The sequence below is a fragment of the Hemiscyllium ocellatum genome, chromosome 4, assembly GCF_020745735.1.
Source record: "Hemiscyllium ocellatum isolate sHemOce1 chromosome 4, sHemOce1.pat.X.cur, whole genome shotgun sequence".
Taxonomy (NCBI): domain Eukaryota; kingdom Metazoa; phylum Chordata; class Chondrichthyes; order Orectolobiformes; family Hemiscylliidae; genus Hemiscyllium; species Hemiscyllium ocellatum.
This window is the reverse complement of record NC_083404.1, coordinates 104,843,212-104,866,425: the sequence shown is the minus strand read 5'-3', so window position 1 is coordinate 104,866,425 and position 23,214 is coordinate 104,843,212. Positions and strand designations below refer to the sequence as shown.

The window sequence follows — 23,214 nt, the reverse complement described above, 5'->3', positions numbered from 1 at the left end:
AGGTGGGACTAGATTGGGTTGGGATATCTGGTCGGCATGGATAGAATAGACCGAAGGGTCCGTTTCCATGCTATACATCTCTATGACTCTACCATTAACCAACCATAGAAAGCCTCCCATATATCAAATATGGGCTTCCCTTCAAATAGCTGTGTCTAATCCACATTTCCGAGCTCCTGCCTAATCTTAATATAATTGTCCTTGGCTCAGTTTAGTACTCTTCCCTTAGGACCACACTCATCTTTTATTTACGAGTATTCTAAAACTTACAGAATTGTAGTCACTGTTCCCAAAGAAATCCCCCACTGCAACCTCTACCACCTGTCCTGGCTCGTTCCCCAGTACCAGTTCTAATATGGCCACTTCCCTCATTGGACTATTGACATAATGCTCTAGAAAACTTTCCTGGATGCTTCTTACAAATTCTACCCCATCCAGACCTCTGACAATCAAGTATCCCAGTCAATGTTGGAAAATTAAAATCTCCTATCACCACTACCCTATTGCCTCTACATCTTCCTATAATCTGTTTATCTATTTGTTGTTGTTCTTCACGTTCACTGTTGGGAGGCCTGTAATACAGCCCCAACAATGTAACTGCACCCTTCTTATTTCTCAGCTCCACCCATAATGCTTCAGTGCCCAAGACCTCCATAGTGTCCTCCTTTAGCACAGCCATGATATCATCCCTGACCAGCGATGCAAATCCCACCCCCCCCCCCCCCCCCCCCCCCCCCAAAACGTCCTGTCTGAAGTGTTTATATCCTGGAACATTTATGGTCAATCATGCCCTTCCTTCAACCAAGTCTCTGTGATTGCAATAACGTCATACTCCCAGGCACAAATCCAAACCCTAAGTTCATCTGCCTTACACAATATACTCCTTGCATTAAAATAGATGCCTTTCAGGCCACCAGTTCTTTTACGTTCATCTGCTTTCTGCCTGCTCTTCCCTTTATTAATGTTATCTTCATGATTCTTACAGTCTCCAGTCTCCACCTCGCTGTCTACTTGTTTTCTCTTCTGGTTCCCAGTGCCCTGCCACAATAGTTTAAAACCTCCCCAACAGCAGTAGCAAAAACTCCTCCAAGGACATTGGTTTTGCTCTGGTTCAGGTGTAGACTGTCCATTTTGTAATCGTCCAGTCATAAGAGGGCCAAAATTGCTCAGTTTTCCTCCCATGGTCTAACTAGTGTCTTGTATAGTTTTAGCAAATCCTCCTTTCTTTTATACTCCAGTTCCTTTTTAACTATTTAGGAATAGGCAATAAATACTGGTCCAGTCAATAACACCCACATCCTCTGAATGAATTTAAAGGAAAACAAACTTTATAGCTGACCATCTAGTTGCTTTTTGTGCTAATTTTTCCCTTTCTTGAGAAATTAATATATTCTGATATATAAGACTTTTGGTATTAAGTACTCTACATATGTTGCCTAAGAAGTAGTTTTCATATATGAGCATCTCAGCACGATATTTGATTTTAGAAGATATTGTAGATGAGCTCAATCCACTTTTTATCTGACATCGATGTAATGATTATAAATCTGGGTTGGGAATTTCCCTTGACCCCTGAAACCGATTACACTAACGTTTTGCTTTTCTGGCTAATATTAGCTTGCTTGCTTGTTTTCTGTGTATATTTGGTTACTGCAAAGCTAAACAGCACTTTTATCTTCTAAGTGATGGATAAGTAAAATTACATGCTATATTTGTGTGATCTGTTGACAGCTAAAGCCTAGCTAGTTGCCAACTCTGCCCAATATTAAGGTCTGGTTTGCTTTAATGCATGTGCTTCCTGAATTCTTTTTGCACTGACTAAATAACAGTATATAGGATTTTAGGATGGCTTAAGAAAATGTTTTCTTCTAACTCAAATTGTTTGACATCTGTAGAAGTTGTTGAGAAGTTGAGGAATAAGGGTGTGGTAGACATTAATTTAGAGTACTTCCATTAAGTTCAAGCAAAAGGAAAATCATCTCTGCCTTAAATTGAGATTTCCCATTTTCGGTTGTTCCTTTATTTATAATCCTGGTTCTGTTAAACTTCTATAGAGAAAATATGTTTTGGAACATCAGTGAATAAACAACTTTTGAAATCAAGTAAAGCCATAAGGAAAATGAAATGTTGTACGACGTCCTGTAAAACCTTGTCCTGTTACACTGTGTGATCTCTCTTTAATGTTAATTGTGTTCTCTGGGATAATTATTCCATTTCATTCCAGGACATTTTTCTTCATTACATCTGTCTGTGTGCTTGTTTTTTCTTTCTCCATCCCTTTTATTGTGCATTTAGGCTAAACCAGTAGAGAAAAGACCTGAACCGGTAAGATTGAGCCGAAAAGCTGAATCCAGCACTGTGACTCGAGTTACTAAAACCACAACCATGAAAGATAGCCAAAAACAAACCAATGGCAAAGTGAGTGAATGAAAACATCAGTTTTGATTTTGCATTCATTTCTAAGTTGAATATGTGTTTCTGCATTTCAATGATTTTTCCATCATGATCCCTGTCTACATAAATGAAGATTGTTCATAACATGAAAGGTTCAGTGGAATACTTGCCTGTTGGAAACTGAGTCAAATAAAGTGAACACTGCTGTATTAGTCTGAACAATGACAATTTTTATTTACACAGCACTGTTAAGACAGAATTCTGGCTGTGCCTTCCTTCTCACTCCTTCCAGTCATCTTTCTCATTTCCTTTGCACATTTTCACTCCATCTTTCCACCTCTCTCCTTTTCCCTTTCCTGTCTCTTTCATGTTTTCTCATTCTGCCAAGTTCATCTTTTATTTCTCCTCTATTCCCTTCTCAGTTCCACTCTTCTTCTCCCCTCATCACCCCCATCATTCCACTCCATTCTTCTCATTTCAAACCTACAGTTTCATTTATTATTCTCTCCCCTCATTTCCCCTTCTGCTTTCCTCCCCTTCCCACCTCCATGTTCTCTGTCTCCTCTTGTCATCAGTGCAGGCATGTTCAGAAGAGCATCCAACTGCGATATAACAATTCTGTGATTTTTCTTAACCCTGTCTCCCTCTTTTTCTACATAATTCAGTAATCCCTATTCATAGAGTATGTTGTGTACTGCTCAGGATAGTGCTTGATTCTCCTTCTCCAGATGCTAGTAAGGTACTAGGGAGTGTTGCTGAACACAAAGACTAATTCCTTGAAAGTAGAGTCATTGATAGATGGGATAGTGAAGAAGGTATTTGGTATGCTTTCGTTTATTGTTCTTAGCATTGAGTATAGGAGTTGGGAGGTCATGTTGCAACTGTACAGGACATTGGTTAGGCCACTTTTGGAATATTGCATGCAATTCTGGTCTCCTTCCTATCAGAAGGATGTTGTGAAACTTGAAAGGGTTCAGAAAAGATTTACAAGGATGTTGCCAGGGCAGGAGGATTAGAAAGCTATAGGGAGAGGCTGAATAGGCTGGGGCTGTTTTCCCTGGAGTGTCGGAGCTGAGGGGTGATCTTATAAAAGCTTTTATAAAATCATGAGGGGCTTGGTTAGGGTGAATAGACAAAGTCTTTTCCCTAGGATGGGGGGAGTCTAGAACTAGAGGACATAGGTTCAGGGTGAGAGGGAAAAGATATAAAAGGGACCTAAGGGGCAACTTTTCCACGCTGAGGGTGGTGCGTGTATGGAATGGGCTGCCTGGGGAAGTGGTGGAGGCTAGTGCAATGACAGCATTTAAAAGCCATCTGGATGTGTATATGAATAGGAAGGATTTAGAGGAATATGGGCCAAGTGCTGGCAAGTGGGACTAGATTAGGTTAGGATATCTGGTCAACATAGACGAGCTGGTCTGAAGGGTCTGTTTCTGTGCTGTACATCTCTATGGCCCGATGCTTGCATTTGTTTACAGAGGTGAAAATGTTTTGCTGGTTAAAGCGCAGCAGGTCAGGCAGCATCCAAGGAACAGGAAATTCGACGTTTCGGGCAAAAGCCCTTCATCAGGAATGAAGAAAGTGTGTCCAGCAAGCTAAGATAAAAGGTAGGGAGGAGGGACTTGGGGGAGAGGCGATGGAGATGTTATAGGTGGAAGGAGGTCAAGGTGAGGGTGATAGGCCGGAGTGGGGTGGGGGCGGAGAGGTCAGGAAGAAAATTGCAGGTTGGGGGGGCGGTGCTGAGTTCGAGGGAATCGACTGAGACAAGGTGGGGGGAGGGGAAATGAGGAAACTGGAGAAATCTGAGTTCATCCCTTGTGGTTGGAGGGTTCCCAGGTGGAAGATGAGGCGCTCCTCCTCCAACCGTCGTGTTGTTATGGTCTGGCGATGGAGGAGTCCAAGGACTTGCATGTCCTTGGTGGAGTGGGAGGGGGAGTTAAAGTGTTAAGCCACGGGGTGGTTGGGTTGGTTGGTCCGGGCGTCCCAGAGGTGTTCCCTGAAGCGTTCTGCAAGTAGGCGGCCCGTCTCCCCAATATAGAGGAGGCCACATCGGGTGGAGCGGATGCAATAGATGATGTGTGTGGAGGTGCAGGTGAATTTGTGGCGGCTATGGAAGGATCCCTTGGGGCCTTGGAGAGAGGTAAGGGAGGAGGTGTGGGCGCAAGTTTTGCATTTCCTGCGGTTGCAGGGGAAGGTGCCGGGAGTGGAGGTTGGGTTGGTGGGGGGTGTGGACCTGACGAGGGAGTCACGAAGGGAGTGGTCTTTGCGGAACGCTGATGGAGGGGGGGGGGGGGGGGGGGGAGGGAAATATATCCCTGGTGGTGGGGTCCGTTTGGAGGTGGCGGAAATGACGGCAGGTGATACGCTGTATATGGAGGTTGGTGGGGTGGTAGGTGAGAACCAGTGGGGTTCTGTCCTGGTGGCGGTTGGGGGGGGGGGGGCGGGGCTCAAGGGCGGAGGAGCGGGAAGTGGAGGAGATGCGGTGGAGGGCACCGTCGATCACGTCTGGGGGGAATCTGCGGTCTTTGAAGAAAGAGGCCATCTGGGCTGTACGGTATTGGAACTGGTCCTCCTGGGAGCAGATGCGGCGGAGACGAAGGAATTGGGAATATGGGATGGCGTTTTTACAGGGGGCAGGGTGGGAGGAGGTGTAGTCCAGGTAGCTGTGGGAGTCAGTCGGTTTATAGTAGATGTCTGTGTTGATTCGGTCGCCCGAGATAGAAATGGAAAGGTCTAGGAAGGGGAGGGAGGAGTCTGAGACAGAGGCACAGGGTGACTGGCTTGCACATATTAAGGTTTGACTTCTTAGTTAAAAGTCACAACCTCGCAGCAGTACTGAAGAAAAATGTACTGGCTTTCTTCATGTTAGTGTTTTTTTTCTCTGCAGGGAATAGAGACAGCTCCTGAGTTTACGGAGATCTGATAGCTTATCCCTATCTTGTTCACAGCTCAGAGTTGTTCAGCTGCCAGGAAGCTAATCACATAGTTGGTAGACAGAAAGACTTTATCATTGGGCTGTGAACTATTGACCAGTTATCAATCAGCTGCTTGTTACCAGCTGAATCTCCATTTGTACATTTCCCTCCATTTGTAAACCTTCTAGTACTGCATGAGCCAGCAGTTGTGCGAAGATTCCACTTACTTGCTTTCCAAAAGTGCACCAACCCCTGAATGATTCTTGTGTTTTTAAAACCATTCTTTTCCCATTCCATTCACAAGCAAAAATACAAAAATATTTTTAAAAGTAGTCTTTATAGGTCTTCACCCTTAATAACAAGATGATTTTTTTTATTAACAATGCATTAACGATTTTTCTTGGCATAGGACACTGTTTCAACATATATAAATGCTGTGAAACATGAAATTGTGGTAAAATGATGCAAATAATAGATTTCAAAACGACAGGATTGGTGGTATGATTGCTTATTTGGCAGTTAAAGTTCAAGGCCGAAACGTATAATGTATTTTGGTATTTAAAAAATCAACTGTACAAGCTGAGTGGTATAATTTCAAAGTGGATTCTTGGAGTATTTGTACACAATTCATTGAAGGTTAACTAAACAGCTTAAAAATGTCTGAGATCTTGGACTTATAAACAGAGGTGTTGCGTTCAAAAGCAGGAAAGTTGTGATAAATTTATATAAAAGTACTAAATCAGCCTCAATTAGATAACCAATATATGTCTAATTCTGAGCATCATATTTTGGAAAAACACAAAGGAATTAGAGAGGGTATAGAAGAGAATATACTGATATGTTTCCAAGTATGAGAATTACAGTTATCCAGGAAATACAAGAAAAGCTGGAGTTCTGCTTCAGAGAGGAGAGGAGGGTAAGAGAGTATTTGGTGGGGTGCTTTAGACATAAACTGTTTCCGTAGCCAAAGGGCACATTTTAAGTTGATATGAGGAAAATCATTTTTGTGCAGAGTGTGGTTAGGATTTGAAATGTATATCCAGATAGGATGGTGGACATCGATTCAGTAATAGCGTTCAAAGGAGAATTGAATAAATACTTGGAACAATAAAATGCTGTGGAGGAAAATGGGCAAAGAGCAAAGAGGTGGGCTAGCTGAATTGTTGTTTTGAAAGAACAAAATCAGATTTGATGTCCTTCCTCCGCCCAATGATCTTTGAGAAGTGGCCTGTTCAATCCCATGAAAACCCATAATAGAAACCGCCAACCCTGAGAACTCTGACAAGATGTCAACCTTAAATAAAGGAAGAGCTGATGATGGCAACAGTTCTATAATTCCTTCCTTTGCCCAAATCTCTACCTCTAGTCTGAAAGTACTGTATGTTTCCCTCATCACCTGTTCATTTGTAAACCTTATAGTACTGCATGAGCTAACAGTTGCATGAAGCAAAGTAAGCAATGACATTGAGCAGAGCATATGCATGCCTGCGATTGTGAAGCTAGCATGGATGCATTCATTCTTTATTTGATAGACACCATAAACTAGAGCTGAGGGAACAAAGACAATGGAGGCTGAAATTTGCTGAGAGATCCGCTTTGTTGCCAGTGGATGTGCTTCAAACCTTGCCATAATGCGAAAGGAAATAAAATCCTTTGGTTTAAAACAAAATGTTATTCAGACTCTAATTATGCTGTTTGCTGTTGATCCTTTTTAAAATGGTATAGTTAATGCTTAATGTTAGGGTTACAAGGAGTAGGATGTATTTGTGTTGCAGTGATTCACAGATTAGAGTTTGAAGGTGACAGACCTGTCTCTCTCTGCTCTCATTCGCCTGATTTGACATGACAACGTCTGTGGGGGGAAGGAGCAGAAAGAGAAGTTGTCAGATGGTGCCTTAGCGGAAATGTAATAATCATTCAGACAGAAGCTAAGTTAGTGATGGAATCTGTTGTTACTGCTGTAATGGAAATAAGGCAGAGCTCTGCATATAAAATTATATACCACACTGCAGACTTCTATTTAAATGACAGTGCAATTTAATGAGACTGTAATTAATATTTGTTATAGATGAGCTATTTTTAGCATGGAGATAGGGAGAAAAGACTGGAAGAATATGGAAAATTGGTAGGAAACATTAGTATTTGTGGGAACAGATATCATGAACGTGGGCGAGTTGTTGATGTAGAATAATAAGTAGCTACATGTGTCTTGATCAGAAAGTGGGGATAGAAGGGAGCTAAGGCATCCCCTCAAACATGATCTGGTGCAACGTATTAGGAATTGACTTGATATTAAAGTTCTGATAGCTTGTTGAGCTTACCTGGCCTGCTATCTAGGGCAGGTTTTATTCATTCGTGTGATGTAAGTATTGCTGGCTTAGCCTCCAGTTATTGCTCATTCCTCATTGCTCCAAAGAAAATGAAAGTGAGCTGCTGTCAGACTATGATAATCAATGGGATGTAAGAACACACACATTCTGTTAGGAAGGGGATTCCAGGAATTTTGCCTCTGTGACAGTGAAGGGATGACTATGCAATTTCCAAATCAGAATGCGTGGCTTGGTGGGGTTCCTGTGCATTTGCTTCCCTAGTCCAATAAGTTTGGAAGTTCCAGTTAACTGAGCCTAATGAGTTGCTGTAGTGCATCCAAAAACGCACTACTGTCACTGTTCGCGGTACAGGGAAGGAATGTTGAAGGTGGTGATGGGGTGCAACTCAAGCAGCTTGCTTTGTCCTGGATGACATTGAGGTGCTTGAATTATAGTGGATCTGCACCTATCTAACTAAGTAGAGAGTTTTCCATTGTGTTTCTGATTTGTTCTTTGTAGGTGGCATTCAAGCTGGATTGGAGATAGTTGCTCATCAACAGCTGCAACCAACCTCCTTTGTGCCACATATGACTCCAAACAATGGAGAGTTTTCTCCTAATTCTCATTACTGTAGTTTTGTTAATGCTCCTTGTTGCCCTTCCTGGTTAACTGCTGCCTTAATGTCAGCTTTGACTTTGGCATGCATCGATTTTGTCCATGTTTGAAAAAAGCCTGCAGTGAGGTCAGGTTCTGAGCGGTCCTGGCAGAACCCAAACGGAGAATCAGTGAGGAGGTTATTGCTAAGCAAGTGCTGTTTGACAGCACTGTGACTGACACCTAGCTGCTGTGTCTGGTGCATATAGTGAACTGCAGCTGGCCTCCATATATCTTCATTGACGCAGACTTAGATTAACTATTCAAGCGAATGAGGGGGCAGAACTGAGTATGGTGGCCACCACCAAGGTGAAGGTGCTAGAAAAACTGAATGGCCTGAAGGTGGATAAATCACCTGGGCCAGTTCTAAGGGGGATAGCTAAAGAGGTAGTGGGGGCATTAGTGGTGATTTTTCAGAAATTGCTAGTGTCAGGGAGGGTCTCAGACTACTGGAAAATCACTACCTTGACACCCATGATTAAAAAGGGAGTAAGGCAAAAGATGGAAAATTACAAACCAATTAGTCTAACCTCATTTGTGGGTAAGATGCTGGAATCCGTCATGAAGGATGAGATTTCTGAATTCCTAAAAGTGTATAGTAAAATAGGACAAAGTCAGCATGATTTTACCAAGGGGAGGTCAAATCTGCAAGAATTCTTTGAGGAAGTAATGAACAGGGAGATCAAGGAGAGCCAATGGATTTATCTACCTGACCTTCAAGAAGGCCTTTGACAAGGTATTGCACAGGAGGCTACTGAGTAAGATAAGGGCCCAGGGTGTCAGAGGCAAGGTGCTAGCATGGATAGAAGCCTGGCTGACTGGCAGAAAGCAGAGAGTGGGAATAAAAGGGCCTTTCTCAGGATGGCAGCCGGTGACAAGTGGTGTTCTAAAAGGCTGTGTTGGAACCTCAACTTTTTACTTTATACATTAATGATTTAGATAAAGGAACTGCTAGCATTCTGACTAAGTTTGCAGACCATACAAAGATAGATGGAGGGCCAGGTAGCGTAGAGAAGACAGGGAGGCTGCAGAAGGATTTGGAAAGGTTAGGAGAGTGGGCTAAGAAGTAGCAGATGGGGTACAACGTGCAATAGTGTGAGATCATGCACTTCATTAGGAAGAATAGAGGCATGGACTATTTTCTAAATGGGGAGAAAATTCAGAAGTTTGAACTTGGGAGTTCTAATCCAGGATTCTCTCAATGTAAACTTACAGGTTGAGTCATTAATTAGAAAGACAAATGCAATGATGGCATTTACTTTGAGAGGATTTGAATATAAAAGCAAGGATGTACTTCTGAGGCTCTAGAAGGCACTGCTCAGACTAATTTTGAGTATTTTGTGCAGCTTTGTCCCCCATTTCTTGGGAAGGATGTACTGGCCCTGCAGCATATTCAGAGAGGTTCACCAGAATGGTCCCAGGAATGAAAAGATTAACATATGAGGAACATTTGAGGACTCTGGGTCTCTACTCTGTGGAGTTTAGAAGGATGAGGGGATATCTAATTGAAACTTACAGAATACTGAATGGCCTGGACAGAGTGAATATTGGGAAGATGTTTCCATGTTAGGAGAGACTAGGACCCGAGGGCACAGCCTTAGAGAAAAACAATGATCTTTTAGAATGGTGAAAGAAATTTATTAGAGTGTGGTGAATCTATGGAATTCATTGTCACTGAAGGCTTTGGAGGCCAGGTCATTGACTATATTTAAGACTAAGATAGGTTCTTTAGTATCGAGGGTTACGGGAAGAAAGGAGATTGGGGTTGGAAAACCTATCAGTCATGATTGACTGGCAGAGCAGACTTGATGGGCTGAATGGCCTAATTTATGCTTCCGTGTCTTATGACCTAACCACTTAAGGATTACATAGTTCCTATGTGGAGTGTTCTCCTACCCTGAGGTAGTTAACAATGTTATTGATCAACTGCCATCACCTTGCAAATCCTTTGACACACTGAACCACTTCACTGTGCATACTGGTAGAATTATAACACCAAAGAACCCATTGCTGGAAAGCATAAGTGCTGGATTTGTAGTAAGTAGCACATTTAACCAAATCTGTGTGTCAAAAGCAATTCTGTAAAGTAAATGTACTTTCAGATCACTATTTAATCGTTTTCCAAAACCTCTAAATCCAAAGTTAAAAATCATACAACACCAGGTTATGTTCCAACAGGTTTAATTGGAAGCACACTAGCTGGTTGTCCAACTGAAGAAGGAGAGGTGCTTCGAAAGCTAGTGTGCTTCCAACTAAACCTGCTGGACTATAACCTGGTGTTATGTGGTTTTTAACTTTGTACACCCCAGTCCAACACCAGCATCTCCAAATCAGGACTACTCTAAATCCAAGTAGAACAACCAACCTCGATGGATTTGTTTTCTTAAGATTTTGCTGGGATTGTGCTACCTGCAGCATTTTCTGCAATTGTGAGCATAAACTATGCTTAGAGCTCTGAAATGATGGATCACAAGAACATGACGTTTGAGGCTCAGGAAGACATTGACCATGCTCAGTTTTCAAAGAACGCTCTCAGCCACTTCTTGCCATAACTCCTCAATTAATCTATCTTGAAAATTAATCTAATTGCTTGCAAGTCTGTTTTTCAGTTCATATCCCTTCCCCAATCTCTCAATTTGGTGTCAACTACAGCTCAGTGGGAGGCACAGTTGCCTGTGAGTCAGAATTCTATGCTCAAATTCAAAATTTGAGTATAAAATTCTAGATTGACAATCTAGTGCTATACTGAAGGGGGATGAAATGATGAACTAGGTTCCTGACCACTTTCTCAACTGGAAGGAAAGGATTTTGTGGCACCAGTTTTGAAGAAAAGTAATTCTTGGTGACCTGCCCAATATTTATCCTTCAATCAGCACTGCTAGGAACAAAATTATTGATCATTTCCAAGTTTGCTGTTTTGGAAATGGACAGTTGCATTTTCTACATTACAACCGTGACTGTGCTTTGTGATGTCTTGAGTTTGTGAAATATGCTATAGTAACTGCAAGCATTCCCAATTTTTAAACAGATACCTGATTATTTTGGAAGTTTCTTGTTCAGATGGTTCATTTGGGTGTGTTGTGTAAGCAAGTCTCCTGTCACACAGAAAACTTTGGAGTTGACCCATCAGTCATTTACCTAAAAGAATTCTATTTCGATCCTCAATTCTTCCAGTTTCTTTACCTAATAGAAAACCAGATTAGGCTGGTTTTAGGCTCTAGATAGAAGCAGCTGCACCCTACAGATCCTGATGTGAAACAGGACAAACTGAGGCAAACATGGATCTAATTTACTGCTCTAACGCAAGCATGATTATAATGAACAAAAAAAGGCAGCTACTGGAAATACACTGACCTGAAAGGCATAGCTAATGACCTCTTATCCTCTTAGATGCTAAGAGGTAATCATTTCTGATGAAAGGTATCATTTGAACATTGCATTTGTCTCTTTTGGATCCTGCCTTGCTGCTTGTCTGTCATCAGGCTGATTTGCATTTGTACAATGGCTTATTACTTAGCAGCAATGTGGTGTTACACTTAAAAGTAAATTATTATGAAAACAGGAATTACTACATGAACAAAAATTGAGGTTCATCAAATTTAATAGGTAGATAATAGAATGTACTGGTATGATACAATAATAATGGATTTGTTTATAATTGTAGCAATCACTCTGTATCAATTCATCTACAGCAGACTCCCAAATTGAGAAGAAATTCCTAGTGGTAGCAAAGTTTTGTAATCATCAGGTTGAAGTCATCTATTCCTCCTCAATATCCAGCACTAACCTTTTAGATCACTCATACTATATTGTGAAATGTAGAGACTATTGTTGTCTAGGCAAACTTCACCATGAGCTGAATGACCTGATTTAATGATATTGACTAGAATGCTGGAACAGGCATCTCTAGAATGCAGCACCAAAGAAGAGCAAGTCCAAGTATGGTCCTGTTTCTCATCTCTCTACCTTCTCCCTCTTTCTATATCTCTAGCTGTAACCTCAATTTAGCGTCCTGAATAGGTTTCTTTTTACCAAGTTCAGGCAGGAGTGGGTTCAAGATGTGTGTTCTGATGGTTGTTTTCTTGCTAACAAAATGTAATGGAAGACCAGTATTGCTGAGAAACAATGGCAAAGGTTAAAATCACACAACAGGTTATAGTCCAACAGGTTTAATTGGAAGCACACTAGCTTTAGGAGCGACGCTCCTTCATGGACAATAACCTGGTGTTGTGATGTTTTAACTTTGTACACCCCAGTCCAACCCCGGCATCTTCAAATCATGGAAAAGGTGTTTAATTGACATGCTGTAATGTTTCACATTTGGGTTATTTTGAAATATATCAGGCCATCGGGCTGAAACTAGCTATGGAGCTCCTGAACTTTAAATAGCCGAAGAACTGTATTCAGAAATTTGGACAAGGAGGGACAGTTTAAGCATGAATAGTAGAATGAAATATGTTTTTAAACTGTTGATTACATTTCATTTTTGAACTTTGCTAACCACCTTACGCAAGTGTTTTTTTTAAATCAAAACTTATGATACTCCTGTTTCTGATATTTGCAAAACATCATTCTGAGTACTAGGACAGCATTTGATATGATCATAACTAATCAGTAACTGATTCTGATTTCTCTACTTAAGCTTCTCTTATTTTAACCTTTAACATTCCTTTAACTTGACATACATGTACTGAAGAGGAGCTTCAAAAACACCTTTTGAATTATTTGTTATCAAGGAAACTGATTTTAAATTAATTTGTTCCATTGTGTCTTAGGTCCAGATTGTGAACAAAAAAATCGACTACAGTCATGTGCAGTCAAAGTGTGGTTCCAAGGATAACATTAAGCATGTTCCTGGTGGTGGTAATGTGAGTTTTGGCTTTTGGGTTCTTTACACTAACTTCCTTCTGTTTCATTGCTGTCACTAGGTATATTTGGTTTACTAGTACCATTATTCTGTCGGAAAGTATTGTAAGTTTTTCCCAAGATGTGTAACAGACAAATTACGTCATTAACCGCCATTGCAAGCACCGCTAGTAAGGGATTTGTGCCTCATGTTAATATTGTCCAATACTTCAAGTATCATCCTTGACCGACACAGCACAAGTTTGAAAAGGCAAAATCTATAGTTGTTGTTTTTTCATGGTTCCAATAGACATGGAAGAAAGTCACTTTCCATTGGGTAAGTGTCCAGCCTACAGCCTTTTGAACACATGCAATCCTTGAATCTGTCAGTCCAGCTCATTAAGTCTTGCGTTTCTTGCTTAACATTGCTCACTCTGTATTTTGTTGGCCTCGTAATATGGAAGGAACTGCCCTTGGTTTTGTGGATAATAGGGGGCAATAGGGAAGGCAAATGATTAATGGCTTTCATTTCAAAGGGACTGGGAGGTTTTGCTGAAATTGTACAAGGCACTAGTCAGACCACAGCTGGAATACTGTGAACAGCTTGGGCCACTTATATAAGGAAAGATTACTGGCATTAGAAGCAGTCCAGAGAAGATTCAATTGGATTATACCTGTTATAGATGGACTGTCTTATGAGGAAAGGTTGAGTAGGTTGGACCTATACTACTTGGAATTTGGAAGAATGAAGTGCGACCTTATTAAAACATACAAAATTCTTAGATAACTTGATAAGGTAGATGCGGAAAAGTTGTTTCCCCTTGTCAGAGTTTAGGGTCAGAGAGCACAATCTCCAGAGTGAAATGAAGATGGGGAACTAATGTCCCCCATTTAACCCAGATGAGGACATATGTTTTCTTGGAGGGTTGTGAATTTGTGGAATTCTTTACATGGAGCATGGAAAACATTGAGACTGGATCATTCCGTATATTCAAACCTGAGATAGACTGATCTTTTAATCAGTAAAGGAATCAAGGGTTGTGATGAAAAGGCAAGAAAATGTTTTTTTAGGATTATCAGATCAGCCATGTTCTCATTGAATTGTGGATCAGACGAAATGGGCTGAATGGCCTACTTCTGCTCCTATGACTTATAGCCTTATAAATCCTACTTTTGAATCAATAACTCTCCTAAAAAGTCAGCATAGGGATAATATTCTACTTTCTGTGCTGTGTATCGTCTTAAAATTCATAAATTAAAAGAAACATAGGTTTATATTTATGGCACTGATGCTCTGTGGTATACATGCAAGTATTCCACAAAGACTTGCTTTAATATTGCTGTTCTAGTAAAATACAGCTGACGCTATATTTCCATGCTTAGCTGCTGTATGTTATGATGCAAATGTATGAACAGGGTGAGGACATGGGAGGATAACCTGTTAAATCTTACTGATGCCTTTTAAAATGTCTGCCTCTAATCTAAAAGTATTTTCTTCACTACGATTACTCTGGATTTAAACAGTTTGTCTCTAGCAGCATGGGAAGAATTATACGTTGGAAAGAAGAGCGAAGTACATAAAAACTTAAGAACTAGGGACAGAAACAGGGAGTTCAGCCTCCCGAATATGTTGAGCAATCTCATATCAACATCAACTCCACTTTACTGCCTGCTCCCAATAACCCTTTAACCCATGCAAGTCAAAATCTGTCTATCCCTTAAATTTATTCAGAGTCCCGGTGTGCACTGCATTATGGGGTAGTGAATTGCACAGATTGTTGTGGTTGGCAACAAAATCTCTGGATGCCTCATTCATGTTGAGCGAGTTAATCATGGTTATGTTAGCTGTGCAGGAATGTTACTGCTTAGTGCACTGCAATCTTTCACTGGGCAATTGTTTGTGGAGACAGGATCAGTTGCAAATGAATGTATTTATTCCAGACAGTGACCTACTTTAAATTCACAGAGGAGAATGACGATTTGGAGGAATTTGCTGTCAGTGGGAACTAACTCCAGTATTGCCATTGTTCAGTTACCCACTGAGGAAAAATGAATAACTGAATTTTATAATAATGCTACTTTTGCAAAATTAGCAGTAAACTAAAAGTCATGAATTCAAATCATACCAGAGCAAGTGTAAATTGACTAAGTGTTGTTACTTGTGAGTTGATAATGTCCGTCAGAGAAAAGGAGCTGCCATCCTTATCCAAATAAATAGAAGTTGCTGGAAAAGTTCAGCAGGTCTGGTAGCATTTGTGGAGAGAAATCATAGTTAATGTTTCAGTTCTAGTGACACTTCCTCAGAACTCAGGATCCATATAGTTGCCACAGATACTTGTTCCGTTTATCCCACCTTGGTCCCCAGCAACAGATTCAGCAATGCCTCCTTTCCAACTGAATTGAGAACATAGTGGGCAAAGAAATTCTCTTGAACACATTTCAGAAATTCCTCCTTTCCTTTTTTTTAAAAATATTATCCTAGTCACTGTTTGAATGATAAAAGTCCCTCCACATCACCACTCCATTTGTTCTTGCATGCCTATGATTTCTCAGCGGATTTGTGGCATTATCTTTGTACTGGTTGATCGATAGAGTGTCTCCAATTGCATGACCTTAGTTCTTTGATTCTTAACTCTAACCAAGTGGATTCCACTGTTGTCCTTTGCAATGCTACATAAGACCATAAGATATTAGAGTGGAAGTAAGGCCATTTGGCCCATCGAGTCCACTCTGCCATTCAATCATGGCTGATGGGCATTTCAACTCCACTTACCCGCATTCTCCCCACAGCCCTTAATTCCTTGTGACATCAAGAATTTATCAATCTCTGCCTTGAAGACATTTAGCGTCCCGGCCTCCACTGCACTCTGTGGCAATGAATTCCACAGGCCCACCACTCTCTGGCTGAAGAAATGTCTCCGCATTTCTGTTCTGACAATGTGTGGCCTGTGCTTCTCCCACCAATAGTTAGATCCTTGTGGCAGCAGCAGGAGATCCTTAAGTGGGAAACTGCACACTTAAGACCATCAAGTGTCCATCTGGCAGTCATCTAGGTAGGCTTTAATAGGCTCCCTACCTTCAAACCTGCTGGTTAGGGACGTAGAAACTTACAAATTAAGAGAGATTACGCTACATATTCCCTTGAATATATTTTGCCATTCAGGAAGATCATCATTAATGTAAATATTCAATGTTGCATATTCAGCTTATCTCTGATAATCTTTCATACCCTTATGAGGGATCTTTCATAAAATTGCCTTCAAAATATTTAACAATTCTGCCTTTTGAGGAAAAGAATTTCAAAGGCTCCTTACTGTCTGTGAAAAAGCATTTCTCTTCATCTGTCTTAAACAGGTGACTCCTTATTTTTAAACAGTGATTTCCTGGTTCTTGATTTTCCCACAAAAGGAAACATCGTTTCCACTTTCAAATGTCAAATGACCTCAGGATCTTCTATATCAAGTCACTATTTCTTTCAAGCCCATCAGGTAGAAACCTAGCCTGTCCACCCTTTCCTTATAAGACAACTCACACGTTGCAGATACAGTGTGTGTGATCTCAATGCATTATTAATGATGGCCTTAGAGAGCAGTTTGTACATGCATGATGGAGCTCAGGTGATGTCAGTCTCTGTTTCCAATATGCTGCTGTACGCGTGTGGATGACTTCACCGATAATAAAGAATAAGCTGAGATTGTAAAATAATGATCGCTATCAAACAGGGTACCTGGGGTCTGAATGCCAAATAAACCAACAAATTAATCCACATCTGTCATTTGCTCGCTGACCTAAACCCATAGCCACTCATGCAACATCCTAGAGAACTTTAAGCAAAATATAATGCAGCCCATCCATTACCTGAATTGTTGTTTGTATAGGTTCAAGTGCCTCAGTCACAAGATTACTTGCCAAGGGAAGGTAGAGACCTTTCAACCTATGACTTAACCCTTATTAAATTAATGTTTAATTTAGGCAATTGATGTTGTCAACTGCAAGAGAGCCAAATTTAATCATTCTTCTGTCATTGTAGTGGTGTAAGATGTAATAGTGAAGTTGTTAACTAATCCTAGCAATCTAATTCCAAAGTTATTTTCAGGAAACCATTGCAGTTGTGTTCAAATGATATAATAGTAACTTTTATGGGGTGGCTGGCAGGCTGTAATCCGGAGGAGTAAAATCTTTATGGTCAGAATATTTAGCAATGCCAAGGGGATTCTGGAGCTTCTACCCTGTGAATGAGTGGCACCATCTTTTTAACAGGTAAACTACAGCATTGTGGTGACATAGACATTCAACATCCAATTCTACACATGCCTAAGGTGCTCCACCTAGCAATAATATTGCATAAAGCACCCAGTCTGAAGTATTAATTTAAGTAAACCTTCCCTGAGCTGCTTCCAATGCAGTTACGTCCATTCTTAAGTCAGGAGACAGATACTGCACACAATACTTTAGATATTGCCTCACCATTGTCCTGTGAAACTAAAGCATTGCTTCCCTTTCATTTCTCTTGCAGTAAACAATAATGTTGTTCGCCTTCCTAATTACTTGCTGTACTTTATTAACCTTTAGTGGAACATCCAGATCCCTCTGCATCTCCAAGCTCTGTAATCTCTCATCATTTAGATAACCTACTTCTTTATTATTCTTTCTGCCAAAGTGGACACTTTCACGTTATCTCTTTTTGCTACAATTGCCAAATCTTTTCCCACATACTTACCTATGTTCTTTTTTAGCTCTTCACACTTACACTATTACCTGTATTTGCATCATGAACAAATTTAGCAACCAAACCTGCAGTCTCTTCATACAAGTCATTTCTATAAATTGTGAAATATTGAAGCCTCTGCACTACATCTTATTGGCCAGAAATGATTCATTTAGGTCTATTCTTCACCTCTTGTTTGCCAGTGAATCATCTTTCTGCTCCCATTGGTCACCCCTACACCATGATACTTTATTTTCAACAATCATCTTTACTGTGCCCCTTTTCAAATGCCTTCTGGAAATCTCAAGTACATACGTCTACTGGTTCCTTTCATTGCAAGCTATGATACTTTATCCAATAACTCTACAATAAATTGGTTAATCACAATTTCTGCTTCACAAGACCTCCTTCTGAAAATCTTGAACTTATCCAGGTGCCCTGCCTGCTCTACTATCTTTAATCATAGTTTCTAACATCTTCCCTCTGCAGATGTTAAGCTAATTAGCCTGTAGTTCTACTTTGTCTGTACCCCTTTTTGAATGAAGGATTTACCTTTGCTCTTTTCCAATATAATGAGATTTTCTACAACTCTAGGGAGTTTTGGAAATTTAAAATGAATGCACTATTCTTAATAGCACTTCTTTTAAGACCTTTGGATGAAGTCTATCAATACTCAGGACTTGTCAGCACGCAGCTCCAGCAATTTGCTCAGGATCACATCTCTGGTGATTTGTTAATTTCCCCTCTCCCTTCTATCTCCTGAACAAGTGTTAAATGAGGTACATATTTTCCATAGGATTAATATTAAAATCCATTCTCAGCAGTTCTAAATTACCTAACACTTGTATTCTTTTGGACTTTCTGACCCTATCATCTACTGTTTGTCTGGGTTTACACAGTGGGTTTAGATAGCCATTAAATCCAGACTTTGGATATTATTCTTAGTGTAGGTATTTTTTAACTAACCAGTTCAGACATGTTACAATACATGTCTGGGCCAGATGGACTTTGAACCCAGGCCTTCAGGCCCAGAGATCGGAACACTGCCACTCCACTACAAGACCATTTTTAGCTCGGGTGAAATTTCGTGAATTCATTACAGTGATGTAACTAACTCCGCAAGAGCAATTTCATTGAGAAACAATTACCCGAACACCCCTTGAGAACATAGATTGGGTTGATTTGTGTGCAACGGTCATCAAGACGTTTTAAAAATTAGTTCTCAGGGTATGTCTGTCACTGATAAGGTCAGTATTTATTGTCTGTGCCTTGTTGCCCTGAGAAGAAAGCAATGGGCTAACTTTCAGCTTGATGCATGTGAGTGATTTGCTTAGCCATTGTCATTCACGTTGGTGTGACACTGGAGTCTCATAATCCAGATTTGGCTTTTTCCTAAAGGATTTAGCAAACCAGTTGTACTTCCATGATATTCGGACAGCCCCATAGTCTCAATGTTTACGCTGCCTACTTTAACTGAATTCAAATGGTGAGATTCGAATCTGGCCATATTGCATTACTGGTCCAGTAACAACACTACTCTTATGTCTTCAACTGTACCCAGATTATGAAAGATAAAACAAAAAAAAACAAATTACAGCTGACCTGGCAGCCTATGTGGGAAGGAGGCAAATTTACGTTTTGAATCCAATGACTTTTCATCCAAAAAAATTCTTGAATATTTTTAACACTGATATGGATAGCTACTTAATCAGGAAGGATTTGTGAAAGCCAATCTCTTTTTTCCATCATAATCTTTTGACTGCAGTTTTTTTACTAGTGCTACATCATTTGATAAATTATGCAAACTTTCATCACTCTTTGGATAAAAATGTAATTCCTGACGGGTTTATTCTTTATGCCCAGGGCCTAGTTTCTTGTTTTAATTGGAAGATAACATTCTGGTTTTACATTCTGCAGTTTAATATTTTATACGCTTTAATGAAGTACATCATTTGCTGACACAACTCTCATTTCTTCCTCTTCTTCGAAATGTTGAAGCATTGACGTGATTACATGTTTAAACTCTTTTTAATCTTTAGGTGCAGATTCCAAAAACTAAGCTGGATGTGAGCCGTGCATCGTCCAAGTGTGGATCCAAGACAAATCTGAAACACAAAGCAGGTACTATTAATATATTCATTTTTAAACCTTGCATTTAAGCAAGATCTGATCATATCTCTCCTATATATCATACAACACTATGTTAAGTAGGATAGAAAGTTGAGAAAAGGACACCCAGGAGATTATGAAAAGGTAGACATCAGTTAAGTGAGTGACAAAAATAATAACAAATGAAATATAAAGTTGGATAAAGTTCAATGATCCATTTTGGCAGGAAGAATAAAGAAGCAGCATCTTATCTAAATGGTGAGAGATTGAAGAGCTCTGAAATGTATAGGGATCTGGGCGTCCTTGTACATGAATTGCAAAATGTTATTATGCAGGTACAGAAAGTAAACAGGAAAGCTAATAGAAAGTTATGATTTATTGCAAGGGAAATTGGATGCATAAGTAGGGAGGATGTGCTTCATATTATCCAGGGCGTTGGTGAGACTCCGTCCAGAGTCCTGTACACAGTACTGGTTAATTTATTTAAGGAAAGGTGTAAATGTGTTGGAGGCAATTCAGAGAAGGCTTACTAGACAAATACCTGGAATAGGAGTGTGCTGTTTTCTGAGGAAAATTTGGATATTTTGGGGTTATATCTGTTGACGAGTAAGAGGTGACTTAATTAAATCATTCAAGATCCTATGGGGTCTTGACAGTATTGACGTGGACAGAATGTTCCCTCAGATGAGAGAACTTAGAAATAGGGTCACTATTTAATAATCAAGAGTCATCTATTTAAAATAGGGATCAGCTGAAAGTTTTTCCTTGAAGCTGTTTCCATGCGTCTTTGCTTCCAATATTTCAGGGAGAGAGTTACAGAGTCCTTGAATATTTTTAAGGCAGAGGTGGATAGATTCTTCAGTAGGTGAAAGGAGAAAGGTTGGGACTGAATGGCTTAGTCCTTCTTATTTAGATGTTTATATGTATTGGAAATGTATTTGCTATTCTGCAGACAAATATGGTTATTTATATTCCCACACAATTCAAAACATAGCAGAGTTCATTGAAGTATCATAGCTGATAAACTTACAGAAGGAATGACATGGAGAGCGCTCTCTCAGCCAGAGCTGTGGGGTTTTGCTTGGTCTTTCTGTTTTGGATGAAATATTAAACAGTTAATTATGCAACTCACTCCTCTAATGTTTAGGAGGCTTTGATCAAAGTCGTGGATGTTCACATCACAGATTTAGATTAGATTAGATTCCCTACAGGATGGAAAGAGGCCCTTCGGCCCAACAAGTCCATATCGACCCTCCAAAGAGTAACCCATCCAGACCCATTCCCATATCCTGTATTTCTCTCTAACTAATGCACCTAACACTATGGGCAATTTAGTATGGCCAATTCACCTGACCTGCACATCTTTGGACTGTGGGAGGAAACTGGAGCATCTGGAGGAAACCCACACAGACACGGAGAAAATGTGTAAAGGAGGCCATTCCAAAGATCCAATTTTCCAGCTCTTGGTCTGTAGTTTGGAAAATATGGCAAACGAATATTTAAATGCTGCTTAAATGTTTCAAGAGTTTGAGTCAACTACTGTTTCAGGCAATCAGTTCAGACTCTCACCAGTCCCCTGAGTATAAACATTTCTCCACAACTTAGCCTTTTACCTTAAATCCATGTCCCCAGGCAATTGACTTGTCTACTAATGGCAAAGGAGCTTTGCTGTTTAACTATCTATGCCCCTCATAATCTTATTCACCACTGTCACATCCCTCATAGTTCAGACCCTCCAGCTCAGGCAGTAACATCTTCTCTGAAGTATCTGTAATGTTATCACATCCTTCCTATAATGTGGTCACCAGACTTGCATGCAGTACTTCATTTCTGGCCTAACCAACATTTTATACAGTTACGCCATAATCTCCTTGTTCTTCTGTGCCTCGGCTGATGAGGCAAGTATTTCATATGCTGCCTTAACCACCATATCTACCTGCCCTGTTAGCTTCAGGGATCAGCTGATATGCACACCAAAGTCCCTCTGAACTTCAGTACTTTTTCAGGCAATTCATAATGCCATGCTTTGTTAGCTGTCCCCAAAAGCTTACATTTTTCCAGGTTGAACTCGACTTGTCATTGCCCAGCCAAGCTGAGCAATTTATTGATATGCTCCATAATTTACTGCTATTCTTCTTGCTATTAACCATCCTACCAATTTTTGAATCATCTGCGAACTTCTTCATCATACCATCTATGTTTAAGTCCAAATCATTAGTGTACGCCTACAGCAATAAGAACCCCAGCACTGAACCCTGCAGAAACTGACTGAAAACAGACTTCCAGGCACTCCCACAGCAACGTCCTGTGCTCCCTGCCTTATGGCTAATTTTGGATCCAACGTATAACTTTTTCTGGCTAATCTCTGATCCTTTTCTCTCCAAGTGCAGATATAATCAGTCCCTTAGAATTCTTTCAGATAACCTCCCCACGACTGAGGTTAGACTGAGCAGCCTATAATTTCCTGGTTTTATCTCTTTTTTTTTAAATAATAGTAGGTTCCTTGTAATGGAGTGTGAGAAAAGACCTGTTTGTCTTAGTTCCACTCCAGCAACGTGAACAGTATCACTCACTGAATCTAGAATGGATTCATTAGCAATGACTGTTTATTTTTCCTAAACCAAAATATATCTCTTCATCAGTAGATGCTCTATTTTCCTCTCACTTCTCCTTAGGGTGTTGATTTTGTGTAAAGTAGTTTGTCTTTCACTAAAGTAGCTAATCATGTGAATTTAACGTCAAGATGACATTTGACTGCGTGGAAGGCAGCACATATAATACTTCTCTCATTTGCACTTCCTAACTGGTCTCCTCGTTGAAATTGTCCCCAGCTCTTCAGTATACTCATATTGCTTACCTGCTACCTTGTAAGTTAATTCATTTGCATAGACTTTGGTTTAAAATTAGACCCTTGAGTCTTTATAATTTAGAGCCACAATGGATGATGGCTTTATGTAATTAACCAATAGGGATCTGTAACATGGTGTGCCGTGTTGGAGCAAGTATAAGTTTGCATCACCCTTATTTTGAGTGCCTAATTGCCTTGTCAAAACATTGTTTCAGGATTTTTCTAATATTTAAGATGTTTTCCTTTGAATGTGAAATAAAATTCAGATCCTATTTGTCTGTTTCACCAGTTAATTTGAAGGAATGCAGGACATTTTTGTAGTGTACTAGCCAACAACCTCACTCATCAGCATCAACAAGACACTGTTGATTGTTCTCAGCGGCTTGGAGACATTGATAAAATGTGGAGCTGGAAAGGCACAGCAGTTAAGGC

At 40.2% G+C, this 23,214-nt stretch overlaps 1 protein-coding gene across 5 annotated transcripts in view; it reads left to right on the top strand.

Moving 5' to 3' along the window:
- Positions 1-23,214, top strand: part of LOC132815046 (microtubule-associated protein 4-like) — a 426,923-nt gene that overhangs the window by 377,851 nt on the left and 25,858 nt on the right. For 4 of the 5 annotated variants that reach the window (XM_060823717.1, XM_060823718.1, XM_060823719.1 and 1 more), the window contains 3 exons: positions 2,296-2,418; positions 13,048-13,140; positions 19,865-19,946. In XM_060823717.1, coding sequence (XP_060679700.1) covers positions 2,296-2,418; positions 13,048-13,140; positions 19,865-19,946 — 298 coding nt within the window. The remainder of the gene's footprint in view (positions 1-2,295; positions 2,419-13,047; positions 13,141-19,864; positions 19,947-23,214) is intronic. The other variant, XM_060823720.1, reaches the window with a different exon arrangement.